The 19,260-nt window shown below is 38.2% G+C and overlaps 1 protein-coding gene across 5 annotated transcripts in view; it reads left to right on the forward strand.

Annotated features, from left to right (window-relative positions):
- EXOC5 (exocyst complex component 5) overlaps positions 1–19,260 on the forward strand; it is a 59,894-nt gene that overhangs the window by 730 nt on the left and 39,904 nt on the right. For all 5 annotated transcript variants that reach the window (XR_010839543.1, XR_010839542.1, XM_059059493.2 and 2 more), the window contains exons 2-4: positions 16,010–16,104; positions 16,720–16,867; positions 17,849–18,043. Coding sequence is in view for 3 of the 5 variants with exons in the window: in XM_059059493.2 (XP_058915476.1) it covers positions 16,010–16,104; positions 16,720–16,867; positions 17,849–18,043 (438 nt within the window). In the remaining 2 variants the exon portion in view is untranslated. The remainder of the gene's footprint in view (positions 1–16,009; positions 16,105–16,719; positions 16,868–17,848; positions 18,044–19,260) is intronic.

The raw sequence follows: 19,260 nt of genomic DNA on the forward strand, positions 1-19,260 counted from the left end.
CCCCTTGAGATTGGGACGACTAGGCGCTTCTCGTGGTTGAGTAATGACTCCGTTAGCCAGTGTTGGAAGCGGCGCTCACGTGCCTACCGGTTTACCCTTCCATTTGAAAAGGCTGTAGTATTTTTTACGACGATGAAGGCCTACTAAGCCCTTCCGACTGAAGGAAGTCAAAACTAAAATTAACATTTGTGTTCGGGTCTTGAGGAATTGAAGTGTATTATAATCCCCCTCAGCTCGGTGCTTTGTGAGGGGTGGGATAGGGAGGGTGGGAGGGAGACGCTAGAGGGAGTGGATATGTATACATATAGCTGATTCACTTTGTTATACAGTAGCAACTAACACACCGTTGTAAAGCAATTATACTCCAATAAAGATGTTTTTTTAAAAAAAGAATCCTTAACGCGTGAGATGATGAGATTCTAATGTGTTTCTTGGACCGTTTTCAGTCTCTAAAACTTAAAATTCAGTTTAGGGAAATCCAGCGTGAGAAGCTGTGGTGCTTGAGATAATAGAATAGGAAAATTCTAATTAGACCACCTAACAGCGTGTAGGGGATCTTCTTTTGTGACAGAAATGAAAACTAAGATGTGAAGGAAGGGGAAGGAAGAACCTTTCTGATGTGTGCTTGTGTTTCATATTGAATAATAAAAGTGTAAGAAATAACTAAGAAGACTGCAGTTGACAATAGATAATTTCTCCATAAGTGAAAGTTGGATCCTTTTTTCTGCGTGAGATTCAGCAGGTTTTGGTTTTTTGTTTGTTTTCTTGGCTTAAAATTTGAATGCCACAGTTTCTATAACAACTGGGAACTTTTCATTTGTTAGCTAACTATTTTGGGTTACTGTCAACTTTTGGATAGATAATGCATTTATTGAGGAATAGTATATGCCATTTTTATAATAAGTTGTAATAAAATAGTAATTTATGAGTGAAGGAATATAATTGTAAGAAAGAATTGGGAAATATTAATTACATTTCCTCAGATTTAAGTGTAGGGATATATTATTACATTAATTTCTCTAACTCCAAAATTGTGCCATCTGTTTATTGATTGACACAGGAGCAGGGAGACATTCTTTTTGCTACAAGCTTTTTACTTTGTGTTCCTGAGCAAGATACTAAGTAGTTCTGTAGTTCCTTGTTTTATTTTCACATTTTTGTAAAGGTAGAAAACAATTTATGAACTTGAAGCCTTTAATATAATGAGATATGGGACCAGCCGGCTATTAATAGAAAATGTTATTTTGTCATACAGTTCAGAAGGCATTAACCTTTGGGCTTATGGATCCTGCTTGACATTCCCAGTTGTCTTTTTTTTCTTTCAGTGTTTGATCTCATGAGTCCACGTATACTTCCTTGAAAATATATTTGATTTCTGTTCCCCCTGCCCCCACCATGGGGGAAGGAGAGGGGGTAGAGAAATATCTGTAGTATATTTAGCTTTCTAGGGTCTTGCCATTTAGTAAAGTAGTTAAACTAAATTAGGGTTTAAGTTAACTCAGGGACTCCAGTTATGATAGCAGGTAATATTCACTTACCAGTGATGATAGAGACAGATTAGTCCTGTGTCCACAGTGTTCATAGAACGACCTTGAACATGCTTATGGATCTTAACTCATGTGACTTTCTCTTTCCTGACCATATGTAGTTTGTTGTTTCATCAAAATTAAAAGCATATTATCTTAGGGACTTCCCTGGTGGTACAGTGGTTGAGAATCTGCCTGCCAGTACAGGGCACATGGGTTCGAGCCCTGTTCCAGGAAGATCCCACATGCTGTGGAGCAGCTAAGCTCCACAACTACTGAGCCTGCGCCCTGGGGCCCGCGAGCCACAAACACTGAGCCTGTGCACCGCAACTACTGAAGCCTGCGTGTCTAGAGCCTGTGCTCCGCAATAAGAGAAGCCACTGCAGTGAGAAGCCCTTGCACTGCAATGAAGAGTAGCCCCCGCTCTCCACAGCTAGAGAAAGCCCGCGCGCAGCAACGATAAAAGCATATTACCTTAATAGTTACAATTAAAGGTTAATAGTCATGATTAAGAAGTGTATTTATCTTTTCATCCCTACAGTGGATTCTACTCTTGAATAAGTTTTCATCCCTAAGTGAAAAGTTGGTCTCTTTGCTTTAGAGGGAGAAGGAAAAAAAGAAAACAAAAACCAAACTTCGTTTGTCACCGCCATTTCCTGTTGCTTTTGCCTTAGGACCTAGGTTGTAGGATAAGTCAGGGGGTGCTTTTTCTCTTGCTTCCCTTTCTTAGTCACAGCTGGAGAACTGTGGAAAACAGAGGTCAGGATGTAGTTAAGGATATTTAGTTTTTGCATCCTGGCTTTAATGCACCAATAAACTGAATTGTGTTTTAATTTTTTCACATTGAAAAACAAGTTAAATCAATACAAAATTATGTTTTAAATCCATGAAATTTCATAAGTGTTAATCCTGTTTCTTTTAAAATCTTCTTATTGGTCCTGTGAGACTTCCTTTTTAACATAAACACCTTCATACAACAAAATCAAACTACAGGGTATTTCCTCAGTTGACAGAAATGGTTTAAAAGTTCTGTCTGCAGTGTTTCTAAATGATCACCTCAGATTGGACATTCTAAACAGGAATTCCTATGTGGTTTGGATTATGTCCTCTATATATAAAAAGTGGCGGGGATAGTAAATTTTTTCTCTGTTGTCATAAGTATTCCTCTCTTTTCACTGCACTACTGAGAACATTGTACTCCCTTCTCACTTGCTATTTTTCTCTCCTGTAATTCTTCTGGAGACAATGGCTATTCTTCTGCTTGGGCAAGCTGCCTTTATGGGAAAGTTCTTGTTAAGTAGGGTCTTGTTACCCATTCATTCACCAAATATTTGTTGAGTACCTACTAAGTTAATGAGGCTGCATGTCTCAAAGGGTGTACTGTATACATATTAATCCTATGAGATGTGCTGCAAAAAACCCAAATGGTTCAGAACCCAAGGAAATTTTGGGTATGGGCATGCTTTGTTTCATTAGAGATTTACAGTATACTTTAGTATGTTAAATATTCTAAGAAGTTCATTTCCCAAACTTTTTTGACCATTAGACTGTTTTACTTTCTACTGTTAATTTCGTGAATTCTATGGAACATACTTTGGAAAATGTTGAATTATATATAGAACTCGCCTGTACTGTTAAATAAGGGGAGAGAAGATAGATATATAATTATATATATATATATGTATAAAGCAGACAAGACCATAAAAGTCAAGATATAAAACGAGGTAACTGTAGACCCCAGAGACAAGGGAAGAGTTCATTTTAGCTGAAATATAGCATGAACGAAGAAGAGTGCTATGTAAGGTAATTGGGGTTTAATTGTAGAGGTCCTAAATGCCAGGATTAGGAATTTGATTTTTTTTTTCTTTCTTGTAAACGTAGATGTCTTGGTAATAGTGTTTGAGGTCATGTAATTTGACTGTGGTGACAATGGCTATTTGACTTCCAGATTAGAATTTGAATAGCTAAGAACACGTTTGCGTGAAAACATATTTATGTCTCTTAGATTTACAAACTAAGTAACAAAAGCTATTTAAGCAGACTTACTGAAAAAGACTTATTCTCTTGTTCAATTAACTAGTTAAATATGTTTAATGAACATGAGATATACAAGTAAGGAACACTCCTTTACCTTCAGGGTGCTGAAATGCTACTTGTTTTAGATATATTAGCTATTAAACAAGTGTCTGTGGAACCTAGCCACCAATTACAGTATCATGTATATGAGAAAATGTATTCATTCAGTAAACATTTAGCTTACCTTACCTTAGCTACCCTAGGCCAGAAATCCTTCCAGGTACTGGAGTTAAAAGATGGTTTGAGTTAAAAATCTAGTTGGAGTCAAAGGAAAAAAAAAGAACTCTTTCTTCTCTCAACATGCTACCACTATTCTCAATATTACTTCACTTCTGATACCAGATGTGTGGGGATTTTCTTCCACAACAATTCAGTTCAGTTTTCCAATAGACACTGACTGGTGTCCTACAATTCACTCTAATTCTGATACTGTCTACCTGGAGTTAGCATCAGACCCACAAGTTAAGGGCTCAGTCCCACAAAAATGCCCCCACTTCAGATACCAATTGCAGTTCAGGTTGTCACCTGTGTTTCTGACTGACAGCTATAAATTGGAGGGTCTCATGACTCCCTCTTAGAGATTCAGTAATTTGCTAGAACGGCTCACAGAACTCAAGAAAACAGTTTACTAACTAGATTACTGGTTTATTATAAAAAGATAAAACTCAGGAACAACCAGATGGAAGAGGTACATAAGACAAGATATAGGGAAGGAGTGCAGCACTTCCATTCTCTTGGGTGCTGCCACCCTTCCAGCACCTTGATGTGTTCAGCAACCTGGAAGCTCTCTGAACCCCACACTTTAGGGATTTTTATGGAGGTCTCATCATGTAGGCATAATCATTAACTCAATCTCTAGCTCTTCTCCCCTTCCCGGAGTATAAGGGGTGAGGCTGAAAGTTGCAGGCTTCTAATCATGCTTATCTTTCTGGTGACCAGTTCCCATACAGGAGCTCACCAAGAGTTGCTTCAGTAGGACAAAAGATGCTCCTGTTACCCAGGAGATTCCAAGGGATTTAGGAGTTCTGTGTAAACCACTCCTATCACCTTTGTCACTCAGGAAATTACAAGAGTTTTAGGATGTCTGTGTCAGGAGCCAGTGTTGAAGACCACTGGAACAGAAGATGCTCCTAGTATGCTTATCACTTAGTCTCTTAGTTGTCTTGTGTGTGCTTTCTTTCTACCTTTCCATGGGTAGGATGAATCCCATTTTGCTAGTCTGAAACGAAACAAAACGTTTGTAGTGCTTTTCAAAAGAATCAATATTCAGTAAATGTAATTCATTTAAATCCACCATGAAACACATAGTCTCATGAAAATCAAATCAAATGTGGTTAAAAAGTAGAGCCAAATGTGATAAAATTCATTTAGTTCCAGTGCCCGAATTGCATAAAGTTCATATTTGGTTTCTGGTAGAATCTTGGATTCTACCATAGAATGCCTATTTTTAATTTCTTGAGTGGAGGGTGGTGGTCCTGCCTTTTTGGTTTTGGATCTATGAAGCAAGTCTTGATTTTCAAGATCCTGTGCAGGGGATTTGGCCATGTCCCCAATAACAAGTGGTTTGATTTATTGTGCATCTATGGTGTGCTCAACATTGTTCTATTGACCACAGCTGAAAAGCAAGAGAAGTGTATGACAAATCCTGCCTTTGCTTTCAGTTTAAGTGTGGAGAAAAGAAAAACTTACAAATGTTACTATAAAACAATAAATGACAAAATGGCAGTAATATATTGTTCTGTGTTGGCATTTGAATTTTTAAGCCTCATAAGGGGTTAAGAGTGAAGAAATCAGTGGAGATCATCTAGGGAAAGAACCCTTTCCCCATAAGTATCCTTGTGGGTTGAGTTACCTGGTCACAGGTAAGGAAGCAGAAGTAGCATGGGTTTGAAAAGAAGACTAGAGGAGGCTGCTGGTAGTGTACCTGTTCATTTTGGGGTGCAAAGCAATTTGGTTAGGTAGTGTAATATAAGAACTTAAAAGGGCAGACTTAAGAGTGTAAACTTCATAGTTTAGGAATTGCATAGGAAAGTTTCTGACTAAAAGGGAATAGTATTTTAAAGATTAGTTTGGCAGTGGTCTGCACAATGAATTTAAGAAAAGCACCTTATATAGGAAGTACTTGAACCCACCTGTTAGTTGGTTTAATAGGACACAGAAATACTTCTCTCTGAAATCCTCTGAGCCTTATTTTTTAATCCAAGCAAGCGAAAATATTATAGGTTCTTTGAGTTTGTGGGTGGTTGTAACATTTTATTGGATCTATTTTTGGGAAGGCTACTATAAGAAAATATAAACGTTTGGTTGGATTTTCTCAAGGAAACAATGTTAAATTAGGAATTTATGTTCCTGTACAAGGGCTTGATGTCTTAATTTTTAATAGAAGTGACCGCAAACCCCAGGTTTTTATTACAATTGGTAGCATTTGTGAAGAATAGGAAATCAGTTTAATAGATCAACACAGTAATCAATTATGTAAAGTTGAATTTAATATGATAGTATCTTTGTAGTACATACTTAGATTTTTGTTTTTGTTTTGGCGGTTTGCTTTTAATTACTACAGAAAAACAGATTGAGATATACCTTTGTCAGGTTCATGAAATTCTAAAAGATTTTTGGGGTAATTGTTTACAGGTATCTTTGAGAATCCTCTTAGGAAGACTTCGTCATTTGGAGGTCTTGGAGAATTTGTTAATTTGACTATCTTTTTCTCATTGTAAATGCCTTTGCAGCAATGCTAAGTATTAGAAAGTAAATTATTGGGATTTATTTGGTTTTATAAGTAGCAGAGGTTTTGTTTTGCTTTTGCTTTTTTGGAACTTCCATTCCATTGGAATCAGTAGCTGATTTATCTTAAACTCTTGTTGATAATTTGATTGCTTTCTGAAGATGAAACCTGAACTTTGCTTCCAGGATGCTGTTGTCTCCTAAGTTTTCCTCCTCCCCTTTACTTTGTCTTTTGTTGGATCCCTTTCCTCCTTCTATGTCTACATGTTGGCATGCCCTTCTTCCTAGATGATCTCATCCTGTTCTGAGGTTTTAAATAACTCTAAGATTATATCTAATGCCAGTTTCTTCCCTGTAATACAAACTTATTTTTCTGACTGTGCTCTGCATATTCATTTGTATATCTAATTGGCATCTTCAACATATCATATTCAGAATAGAACTCTTAAATCCCTACTCCCTTTTCCATCTCTTTCCCCAGTCTCACTAAATGGCACCACTTACCATTCATACAGTTGCTCAGGCTCCAGACCTCTATGAGTAATATGATTCCCTTTTAAAATTTCTCCCCACATCCAATTCATCAGCACTTTGTATGGGTACGGTCTTTAAAATGTCATGAGCCGGGCCACATCACAGTACCCCCTCTACTGCCACTTTCATCTGAGTCATTAGCATCTCTTGACTAGACTAGTACAGTGTTGCAGGTTTTCTCAGAGAAGTAGACTTTGAGACAGAGTTTAGTGTGCAGAATATTTATTAGAAAGTAACCTTGGGATAAATACATGTGAAAGGACAGGGTAAAGAAGCAAGATTGGGCTTTAGGAGAAGTAGCAGTACAGTGCTGGCCCAGTGACAATGGTGATGATCCCTATGGGAAGATCTGGAACTAAAATTACCTATCAGAGTTGTCCTGCTTTTTACCAAAGTGGTCAGGCCTTTATATCCCCATCTTATGTAGTCATTGGATATAGACCACATTGAGAAAAGTATGACATTGAGTGAAGTGGCTCTCTGCAGCTGAGTGGATCCCTGAAAATACTGCCAGGTGAAGGTTCTGTGCTGACAGCACTGCTAGCAGCTAGAGCAAGACCCTTCTTGAAGGGAGATCTGGATGATACGTGTCCACCACAGACCACCCCTGTGCCACTAGACTCCATGTCTTCACATACATTTGGGGGGTAGCTCCTCAACTCCAGTTGGGGTTCTTATCCTGGAGGAAAATTAGAAGGTGGTTAGTGGGATAACTATGGCCCCTACTGTTGCATGTGGTCTCAGGTTGCAACTGATATCACTTTCCATTTTTTACTCTCCGTTCCAACTCCCCCTCACCTTCAGCTAGTATGTCTGCTGCTTTTGGTGGCTTAACTGGTTACCGTACTCTTCTTAGGCCGGGGTTGCGCACATGTCCGTGTACTCTCAGAGTTGGTCGAGGGAGTATCACAAGATCCTTACAAGGAGATCTGTGTGTCAAACATATTGTTCCCTTCCCCCTCTGTATAGTAGCCACCCTGCCTCCCTCTGATGATGTCAGTTGCCCTGCCAAAGATGGTCACTCCTCTTCTTTTTTATTCCCTGGATAAAAGCAGCCAAATGCCCAGGCAACACTTGCAGTTATAGTTTATTGGGACTCTTAATTATGTTCCCATATAAAAGTATTCCTCCTTTGGAGATTAAGACCTCTAACCCTGTAGACCTTAGAATTGCAGGAATAGCAAGAACAAATTGGGAGTCATGATGAGCAGGGCCACTTCTGATTTTATTCCTTGTTCCCAGGCTCATGTGTTTTTCCTTTTGGGGACACAGCATCATATAAAGGTTTTAAATTCAGAATGTATACTGCATTTTGGTGGATAGTGCTCCATCTTTATAGAGTATTGTCTCTGAACTGGTAGTGGTAGTTCAGTTATACCTTCAGCAGGCTCTTTCAGTGCTCTATCAGACTGACAGCTTCTGGGTGGTATGATTTATGATATGACCAGTTGATTCCATGGTCACCCCCTTTGCTGTTAAATGGGTCCCATGGTCTGATATGTGAGATCCTGTGCCAGGAGAACAAACACTTCCTCTGGGATAGGCAAACTCAATTTGGAATGTTTCTATTCCTGTTAGAATGAATTACTCTTCCAGCGTGGAAAGAGCCCAGTGTAGTCAACTTGCTACCACATGGTTGATTAACCTACTTGAAGGATAGGGCTGTTTTAGCGGCTCAGAGTTGGTCTCTGTCACTCTTAAGCTAGATCTTTGGCTTTGACAGTAGATGGATCAGCCTTGCTAAGTAGGACCTCATACTGTTGGGGCCGTATCTCTGACCTGTGTTCTCTCTGTTCATGTGTGCAATATGCTAATGCTGGGCAGAGGCTGGCTGGTGTCAGCTGGCAGAGTCATCTTGTTTACTTGGTTGGTGTCTTCTTGTGAATGTTAACATGTGGTACTAAGATCTTCATACTTCATGCCCAATCTCATGTATCCATTCACATGCCTGTACCCCAGACTTTCCTGTTCTCTTTCTTCCAGTCTTTTTCCTCTGATAGCCAGGCCCTTTGCCATTGTCTGTGAGTCCATATATATTCTAACTGAAGGTCAGTTTTCTGTCCATCCAAGAGGATGACCAGGTGTATTTCCCAAAGCTTTGCCTTTTGGGAGGATTTTTTTTTTTTTTTCTTGCCACTGAGTTTCAAGGCCACTGTTGAGGGAGGTTGTAATTGCAGCTGCTGTCCATTTTCATTTGGCACCCACATGCTTAAGCAACTCTTCATAACGAAGCTCATGCTGTTTCCTTCTCTATCATCTGGTTGTAAGAGATTCCCATAAGGCCATACATGTGAACTGAGGGAAGGATGCTAGTGTGATAGTAGTGGAAGACATGGGAGTTTGGGCTACCTGCTTATGCAGTTTGCTTTGTGGTTCTGTTCATGTTTGATCCTGGGTTTACTACTTCGATATTATGATGGATAGTTCCTAGGTCCACTTGGGGAGTCTGTTAGAACACACGTCATGTTATAATTCTGGATGCATGGTCACTTCGTGTCCTGTGGTCAGGGGTGCCTTCTCTTCCAGGGTCCAGAAGCGTACTAGGAGTTGTTCCTCAAAAGATATGTAATTCTACTGCAAATGGCATGCTCTTCCTTCACAATCTAGGGATCTGTGTTGTGATTATCCCACTGGAGCTTGCTATAACTCCACATGACATTGTTTCTTGGCACTGATTTTCTTTAATACTTTAGTAAATGCTGATTTCTTTAATACTGTTGGGTCTGCTTGGTTGTATGGCCCCCTCTTCCACAGATCCCTTTTCTGTTTTTGTGTTACCTGATATATGTGCCAGAGTGGGTGTGGAATATGTTGGCTCCAGAAGCTGAAAAGGCCTACCAGGTGTTATGTGTCCTTCCTTGTGGTGGAGGTACAAGGTACCATAGTTTGTCCTTTACTTTGGATGCGATGTCCCAGCCTCCCCTGTCTACCTTAAAAGTTTTATTGATACGCTGTGCCCGTGAATCTTTATAGAGTATACATCTCAGTCTCCAGAGCATGTGTGTCTTACCAAGCTTCCCCAGTGTGCTAACCAGTTCTTGCTCATTTGGCCAAATTAGCATGATGTCACTTCATATGAGGAATCAGTAAGATGTTCTGCAGAATGTCGATACAGTACAGATCATGTTATAATAGAGGGTAAGAGAGTTCACGCAGCCTTGAAGCAAAACTGTAAGTGTACACTGTTGTCTGATCCTCTTTGCTGGTAGGGATAGAAAAGAATGTATCAGCTAAATCATTGGCCATATGGCATGGGGCTGGGAGGTACTGCATGTGGCATGGCAGATGTAACTGGAGCTACTTTTTGGTTGATTATTGAGGTAGTCATCCTTCAGGATTTGTCTGGTTTCTGCAAAACCCAGACTGATGAATTAAATGAGAAAATGATAGGTAACATTACCCCTGTATCCTTTAGATGGGGATTGGCAAATTTACAGCCCATGGGATACCTGCCTGTTCTTAAAGTTTTATTGATACATAGCTAGACCATTTGTTTATGTGTTGCCTGTGGTTACATTTGTATTATGTAGGCAGAGTTGAATGGTTGTAACAAAGACTCTGTGGCTCTCAAGCCTAAAATACTATCTAGTCCTTTATGAAAAAATTTCCTGATCCTTGCTTTAGAGCTTTAAGAGTGGCACTAATTTTTGCCATTCCACTTGGTTACTACATTGAGTAGGGAGGGGCAATTTCAGAGACTTTTGGACTTCCCCACCATAATAGTTCCTACTCTGTAAACCAAGGACTCAATGTGGAAGTTGCATTGGCTATCAAGTGTGTCTGTTCCTATTAAAGGTTTGCAAACTGGGGAAATGGCCACTAGTTGGGCTAATGGCCCATTGGACTGATGGTTAGCTTGACTTTGGCTAGGGATATGTTTATTACTTGGCTCCCGTATGTCCTCCTCCCATATGTCTCTTGAGTCCATGGTGCTTTGAGTCAATCAAGAATGTCAGCTAGGACCCTGTATACAACAGACTTCAAAAAGTTTGAGTATTCCTCTTTCCCTAGTATATAGTTACTCAACTAAATTGTTGTAACTGCTTTTGGGGGAAGGAATAGTAGAATCATTACTGCATATATTTGCCAGCATATTGCAGAGTCCTTCCTCCTGGGAACCTGGCCTTTTCTTCAGTCGATAATGGGGAATATGTTATAGTACATCCTTCAAGACCTTAGTACAAGCTGTGGATTCTCACCACCTCTCTTGATCTCATCTACGACTATTTTCCACTTCACTCACTGTGCTCTAGTCACACTGGCCTCTTGTCATTACTTACATACTAAGTTTGTTCCCTGTACTTGGAGCATTCCTTTCCCAGATGTCTTATTCTTTAGCTGCATTTAGTTCTTTGTTCAGAATTTACTTTTTTTTAAAAAATTATTTATTTATTTATTTGTGGCTGTTTTGGGTCTTCGTTGCTACATGCGAGCTTTCTCTAGTTGCGGTGAGCGGGGGCTACTCTTTGTCGTGGTGCGTGGGCTTCTCATTGCAGTGGCTTCTCTTGTGGAGCACAGACTCTAGGCGTGTGCGCTTCAGTAGTTGTGGCACACAGGCTTCAGTAGTTGTGGCTCTTGGGCTCTAGATGCAGGCTCAGTAGTTGTGGCACACAGGCTTAGTTGCTCCGCGGCATGTGAGATCTTCCCAGACCAGGGCTCGAACCCATGTCCTTTGCACTGGCAGGCGGATTCTTAACCACTATGCCACCAGGGAAGCCCAAAATTTACTCTCTTAGAGAGGCATTGCCTGATCACTTCTACCAAAAATAATTCCACTCTTATCCATCCGTCTGTATCCTGTTTAGCTTTCTTCATAGTTCTTATTACATTTTCATATATCTGCTCATTTGTCTGTTACTCTCCTCCCTGGAATCCAGTGGAGCAGAGATTTTTCTTCTGCCCTTCAGAATATATAGAATAGTGAGTAGCATGTAGTAGGCTCTAAAGTAATATTTGTTGAATGAAGGAATACTGTATTTTGAGAAAATTGAAAATATTTCATATGAAAAAATGCTTGTTTTTTTTCCACTGTCAATAATACTGTTGATTTTTAAGTTTTTTGACATATAATTTAATAAAACTGGTTTGTTGAGATTAATGAACAGTGTAACATGTTGAATTGAAAACTGAAACTACTCTCAGTAACTAATAAATGAAATTAATAACACATGAGAACTGGGACTTCCCTGGCGGTCCAGTAGTTAAGACTCTGTGCTTCACCGCAGGGGGCATGGGTTCGATCCCTGGTCGGGAAACTAAGATCCTGCATGCCGCATGGTGTGACCAAAAAAACAAAAAAACAAACAAAAAATCACACATGAGAACTAAGATTATTAAGTACTGTATTTATACAAGTATCTATGTGTAAAAAATGACAGGGAAAAGGAGCACGATTACTATATAATTTAATGAAAGTACTGTGGACTTTTTAAACATCTTTATTGGAGTATAATTGCTTTACAATGGTGTGTTAGTTTCTGCTTTATAACAAAGTGAATCAGTTATACATATACATATGTCCCCATATCTCTTCCCTCTTGCATCTCCCTCCCTCCCACCCTCCCTATCCCACCCCTCTAGGTGGTCACAAAGCACAGAGCTAATCTCCCTATGCTAGTCGGCTGCTTCCCCCTAGCTATCTATTTTACATTTGGTAGTGTATATATGTCCATGCCACTCTCTCACTTTGTCCCAGCTTACCCTTAGTACTGTGGACTTTTGAAGAGCTACTACTTCCTAAATAAATTTAACCTCTTTTAAAGAAAAAACTGTTTATTTTACCAGAAGTGAAGGCTTGAACTTTTGAAATCAGATAAGCATATGTGATCTTGGATTAAATAACCTTTTGTATCACATAATTTCTCAGGTATAAAATGAATCAACATTAATAGAACCTACCTCATGGACTTGTTAAGTACGTATTAAATGAGATTAAGTTTGTAAAATGCTAGGCACATGATAAACACTTAAAAAAATCAGCTGTCATCACCATCTTATCATAATTTAGAAGTATTTCATGTGCTTATCAGACTTTCTAAAGTTCTAAGTAGCTCTAAACAAATTTCTTTGAGTCATTGTTTCTCAATTTATGTATGTAAATTAAGAATTGTTAGACATGTCAACCCTTTGTCTCAAGAGAAGTGAGGTAGACTACAGGTATGATTATATAAATATGTTTGCTAAATGAGTTAATTGTATATTGGAGGGCCAAAATTTTTACTTTGCAGGATATCTAACTCATCCTTAGGATTTAATCTTTAAATGTGTCAGCACCTGGATAAATCTGAATTTTTAATTTTTTTTACAGTTATTACAAAATATTGGATATATTTTCTGCATTGTACAATACATCCTTGTAGCCTGTCTTACACCCAGTAGTTTCTGACTCCCACTCTCCCCCCTTATATTGCCCCCCTTCCACCCCATTGGTAACGACTAGTTTGTTCTCTATATCTCTGAGTGTGCTTCTTTTTTGTAATAGTCATTAGCTTGTATTTTTTAGATTTCACGTATAAGTGATTTCATACAGTATTTGTCTTTCTCTGTCTGACTTATTTCACTTAGCATAATGCCCTCCAAGTCCATCCACGTTGCTGCAAATGGCAAAATTTCATTCTTTTTTATGGCTGAGTAGTGTTCCATCATAATATACTACAGCTTCTTTATCCATTCATTGGTTGATGGACACTTAGGTTGCTTCCATATCTTGGCAATTATAAATAATGCTTCTGTGAACATTGGGGTACATGTATCTTTTTTTAACTTTACGTATTTGTCTATCTATCTATCTATTTATGGCTGCGTTGGTTCTTCATTGCTACGTGCGGGTTTTCTCTAGTTGCGGCAAGTAGGGGCTACTCTTCGTTGCGGTGTGCGGGCTTCTCATTGTGGTGCCTTCTCTTGTTGCGGAGCATGGGCTCTAGGTGCGCAGGTTTCAGTAGTTGTGGCACATGGGCGTAGTTGCTCCGTGGCATGTGGGATCTTCCTGAACCAGGGCTTGAACCCGTGTCCCTGCATCGGCAGGTGGATTCTTAACCACTGCACCACCAGGGAAGTCTGGGGTGCATGTATCTTTACAAATTAGTGCTTTTGTTTTTTTTCAGATATATACCTAGGTGTGGAATTGCTCCACATATGGCAGTTCTGTTTTTAGTTTTTTGAGAGACCTCCATACTGTTTTCCACAGTGGCTGCACCAATTTACATTCCCACCAACAGTGTAGGAGGGTTCTCTTTTCTCCTCATCCTGGCCAACGTTTGTTATTTGTGTTCTTTTTGATGCTAGCCATTCTGACAGGTGTGAGATGGTAGCTCATTGTGGTTTTGATTTGCATTTCCCTGATGATTAGCAGTGTTGAGCAGAGCTGAGATTTAAATCACTCTGTTTTCACTGCTGTATAAAACTTAATAGTAACTTTGGGAAACTACAAATAGCTCCTTGTGCATAAGGTTTAGATGGTGAGGATAAGAAGAATTCAAACTGGAATCGCCAGTGAATGCTATCAGTTTAAGTTACATGCTAAGTGGGAGGCAATATATGATATCTATTTGTATGAAAGAGGGTAATATGGAAAATACGTAAATTAGTGTGTATTAGTCTAAAAAATGCATTGTCAGCCGATGGTGAACATTTGAATGTTTATTTTCTTGATTGGGCCTTCTACTCTGGTATTATTATTATTTTAAAATTTATTTATTTATTTATTTTTGGCTGTGTTGGGTCTTCGTTTCTGTGCAAGGGCTGTCTCCAGTTGCAGCGAGTGGGGGCCACTCTTCATCGTGATGCGTGGGCCTTTCACTATCGCGGCCTCTCTTGTTGCGGAGCACAGGCTCCAGACATGGAGGCTCAGTAGTTGTGGCTCATGGGCCCAGTCGCTCCGCAGCATGTGGGATCCTCCCAGACCAGGGCTTGAACCCGCGTCCCCTGCATTGGTAGGCAGACTCTCAACCACTGCGCCACCAGGGAAGCCCTATTATTTTTTTATAATTCTTTTTTTTCTGGGAAAGTTTAGAAAATTTTATCCTTTTTCATTTTTAAAATTTTTAAAATATTTTTTATTTTTGGCTGCGTTGGGTCTTTGTTGCTGCGTGTGGGCTTTCTCTAGTTGTGGCGGGCGGGGGCTACTCTTTGTTGTGGTGCACAAGCTTCTCATTGCGGTGGCTTCTCTTGTTGTGGAGCATGGGCTCTAGGCGTGCGGGCTTCAGTAGTTGTGGCTCGCGGGCTCTAGAGTGCAGGCTCAGTAGTTGTGGCACACGGGCTTAGTTGTTCTGCGGCATATGGGATCTTCCCCAACCAGGGCTCAAACCTGTGTCCCCTGCATTGGCAGGCGGATTCTTAACCATGGCGCTGCCAAGGAGGTCCTATCCTGCTTATTTAATATCAGATATTATACATGAGCATTTTTTCCTCATTTCATTAAATTTTTTTACAACATGATTTTAATAGGAACATAATTGTTTCATCCTATAAGTTTACTATAATTTTTCAATAATGATTTTGTTGAATATTTGTGTAATAATTTTTCAGTGTTATATATAATACAAAAATTTTGTGTTCATATCTGCTTTTTCCCTTAGAATTTTAAAAGTAGAATTACTGGGTTAAAGGGTATGAGCATTTGTAGTACTTTGATGTTACCAAAATGTTACCTACTGTCCTCCAAAAATACCTTAAAAGTACCTTTTAACATTTCTAACAATAATAAGAGTGAATTTCAGCTTACCCTCTCCTGTATGCATATTATAATTAAGGAAAAAGAAAAACTTTGTCAGTTTGTGAGGCAAAAAGAAGAAAAAAATAAGTGATAACTTGACCTTATTTGATTACTAGTGAAGCTGTATATATTTCATGTTTCTTGGCCATTTGTATTTCTTCTGTAAATTGTTTGTATCCCTTCCTCATTTTTCCTTTGGTATGTTCCTGCTCATAATACTCTTTAATATTTTAATATACTAATTTTCATTAAGTAATTTGTTTATTGAAGATTTTTTTTAATTGAAAAAGCCTGTACATTTTAATAATACAGATGTATTTAATTAGTCATTTAATTTTAAGTTCTCACATGGTATAAACTGTTTCATTTTTGTAAGTAGTATTAAGTCATGGCCTGTGAAACTTTTTAAAGGAACATTTATTTTGTAAACTAGGAGCCTTTTGTGGCAGATGAGTATATTGAACGTCTTGTATGGAGAACCCCAGGAGGAGGCTCTAGAGGGGGACCTGAAGCTTTTGATCCTAAAAGGTGAAGTAAAAATCGTTTTTTCATAGGTGCAGTCTAGTACAAATTTTTGTCTGGAATAGAGGTGACTGTTGGAATTCCTTTCAACATTCATGTAAAGGGAGTTAACAACTGGCCAATAAAAGGAAGAAGCATTAGAAGTTTGAGATTTTTTTTTTCTTTTATTTTAGAGAAGGACTTTAAGTGATATGGGGGAAGGGATTTTATTGTATTATGAGAATTTAATATTTTCTCCAATTAGTAATAAATTAGAAATGGCTGGCTATACCTCTAAAATAAAACACGTTAAATATGTTGTTTTAAGTATCGTTGTAAATTGGGGGAACAAAAATTCACCACACCCTGGAATGCACAGTATTATTTTTATATAGTACGATTTACCTTTTTAACTATTTCTATAAAATTGGTTTCAATTCTGGGGGTTAATGGAGACTCCCTATGAGGTTTTCATTTATGTCAGAGATAATCCCTAACAGGATGCTGAAGAGAAAATTAACATGTTCATCCTTACCTCAAGGAATGCTCACTAATACTTTATTTACAATTATAAGTGAACTGGTCACTTCCTAGTGATCCATTATAGATGGATTGATGCATATTCTAATTTTCCTTTGTTAGATTATTAGAAGAATTTGTAAATCATATTCAAGAACTCCAGATAATGGATGAAAGGATTCAAAGGAAAGTAGAGAAACTAGAGCAACAGTGTCAGAAAGAAGCTAAGGAATTTGCCAGGAAGGTGCAAGAGCTCCAGAAAAGCAATCAGGTAAACAGTTAGTTAAATAGTGAATAGTTTATACAAGCTTTAATATCTTTATTTCCTTTCAGTTTTCCGTTTTAAAAAAAAAAATCTAATGCAACAGTAATTGTTGAGCTTTCTTTATACTGCTCCTATCTCATGGGATAAAATGTTAATGAATTGTTATCAGGCACTCTTGGTGCACTTGCTTGCCTACTGAGTGTTGGTTTGGGATCACAGTGCTCCCTTAGGATGGGGTGGTATCCATTACAGTGTGGTCCTTGCTTCCTCTTTAACAGTGCAAACTTTTAAGAATGATAATTCAGTAGACCTGTATTTTTAGGGGGTCATGATCAGCTTGGATATTTAGGTATTTATTTGCATTCTCATTTAATCATAAAGCAAAATAATAATACCAGACCAACTATTGCCTGGATGAAGTTTTTCCCTAGAGGAAACCTGGTCTGGGAAGCTTCACAAAAGTCATGAGGTATATACCCTAATGAGAATGCTGGTGTAACTGGGAAAAGCATGTGCAGAACTCTTCCTCAGTCCATTTGGGAGTAAAACTAGATCTCTAGACTGACTCTGGGATAAGTAGGCCAAGCTTCTTAGCCATTCTTAGGTCCTAAACTTAATCTGGAACCTCTGAACCTCTTTCACAGCCTGGACCTGATGTGGAACTTGATTGCCCTTTGTAAATGTAGTTAGAAGAGCATGTTTAACATTGCTGCCTCCCAGGGGCTGTTTGTTCTTTAGTGTTAGGGGTTAGAAAGCTGATTTCTGCTCAGATTTCATATGTTTAGATTCCTTCACTTAAGCATGTATAACTGTTAGAAAATAATAAAGTCAGTAATTTACAATATAAGATAGAGAATGTGTTTTTAAGTATTTAAGGTGAAAGATTCCAAATACTTCTAATGCAGATTCCCCTTGGTAATAATGATAGTATTAGTAGTTAATCTGGGTTCACTGATTGTATTTTATGCTTGTTCACATTTTTCCTAGGTTGCCTTCCAACATTTCCAAGAACTAGATGAGCACATCAGCTATGTAGCAACCAAGGTCTGTCACCTTGGAGACCAGTTGGAGGGGGTAAACACACCCAGACAACGGGCAGTAGAGGCTCAGAAATTGATGAAATACTTTAATGAGTTTCTAGATGGAGAATTGAAATCTGATGTTTTTACAGATTCTGAAAAGGTGAGCACTGTCAGAAGGATAAAAGCAGATTATAGCATTAATAACAATGCTCTAATTATGAACTGCAGTTATTACTTTCCAGAGTCAGACTTCAAATCACTGAGTAGCTGTCTTATTAAAAGTCTTTATTCTGAAATGTACACTTGTGTACAGATTGATGATTGAGTATATATATTCAAATTTTTAGTTGGATTGCCTAGAATTTTTGTTTATGAAATTTGTATGGTTTAGAAATGTTGAGGTAACTATTCTTATAAATATTTCTTTTTCATAACTGACTTTTAATATTAACAGAATTTGATAGTCACATTCCATTGGGTGAGGGGGTGGTCTGACCTAATTCATTGACAAGCTGAAGTATCTTTCTGTGCAAGGAATTCAGGGCTTCTAATTTTTGTTACTTGAATAAAGATCTTTTACAAAGAATTAAAGCATAGTTTGGATCAAAGAGAATAGAAAAATCTGAATTAATTGTTTATGTTAATCTTTTTCATAGCACTAGTCACTTAATCCTAGTCTAAGGTTGCATGGTGTTGGCTGCTCTACAATCTTGGAAGAGGTTATTTAGCTCACTTTCTTCCCCTTGGGGGAAAAAAATCAAGATGCATGAAAAAAATAGACATTCTTATGGATGGTATATGCACATAGTGACATTGTCCACTAATATGTTGAATACAGTCTTCCAGAATTTTTCTGAGTGTACTCCATGGGATATCTCAGATAGTGGAATTTTAAAAACTCAGTAGTACTGAAGTTCACTTTGAATTAAGCAACACATTTTTTTTGTGAGTAGGAACTATATGGGGGTATAGAATTTATAATTTTTAGAGATCTTTGAAAGGAATGGTTACATATGTAGAGATAACTCCTCTAAAGAAAAGGCAGTATTTTAAATAATGAATTTTAGGAATATATTTGTAATATAAAGTAGGACTGATAAGATTAACATCAAGAACATTATCATACTTAAACACTTGTAAAATCCTGGCAATATCTAGCTTTTATATGTTCACGTGATTTTTATATATAATAGTGTGTACACACACACACACACACACACACACACACACACACACACACACACACGGCTTGAACACTGAACTGTTTTTCAGGATAGTTTATGGAATGCTTTTATTTTATGTTTCCTAAATATAAACCTACATATTTCTAATGTATTATAGGAGTACATATTTATACATATAAAATTTTTTATATAT

Source organism: Kogia breviceps, chromosome 3, assembly GCF_026419965.1.
Source record: "Kogia breviceps isolate mKogBre1 chromosome 3, mKogBre1 haplotype 1, whole genome shotgun sequence".
Taxonomy (NCBI): domain Eukaryota; kingdom Metazoa; phylum Chordata; class Mammalia; order Artiodactyla; family Physeteridae; genus Kogia; species Kogia breviceps.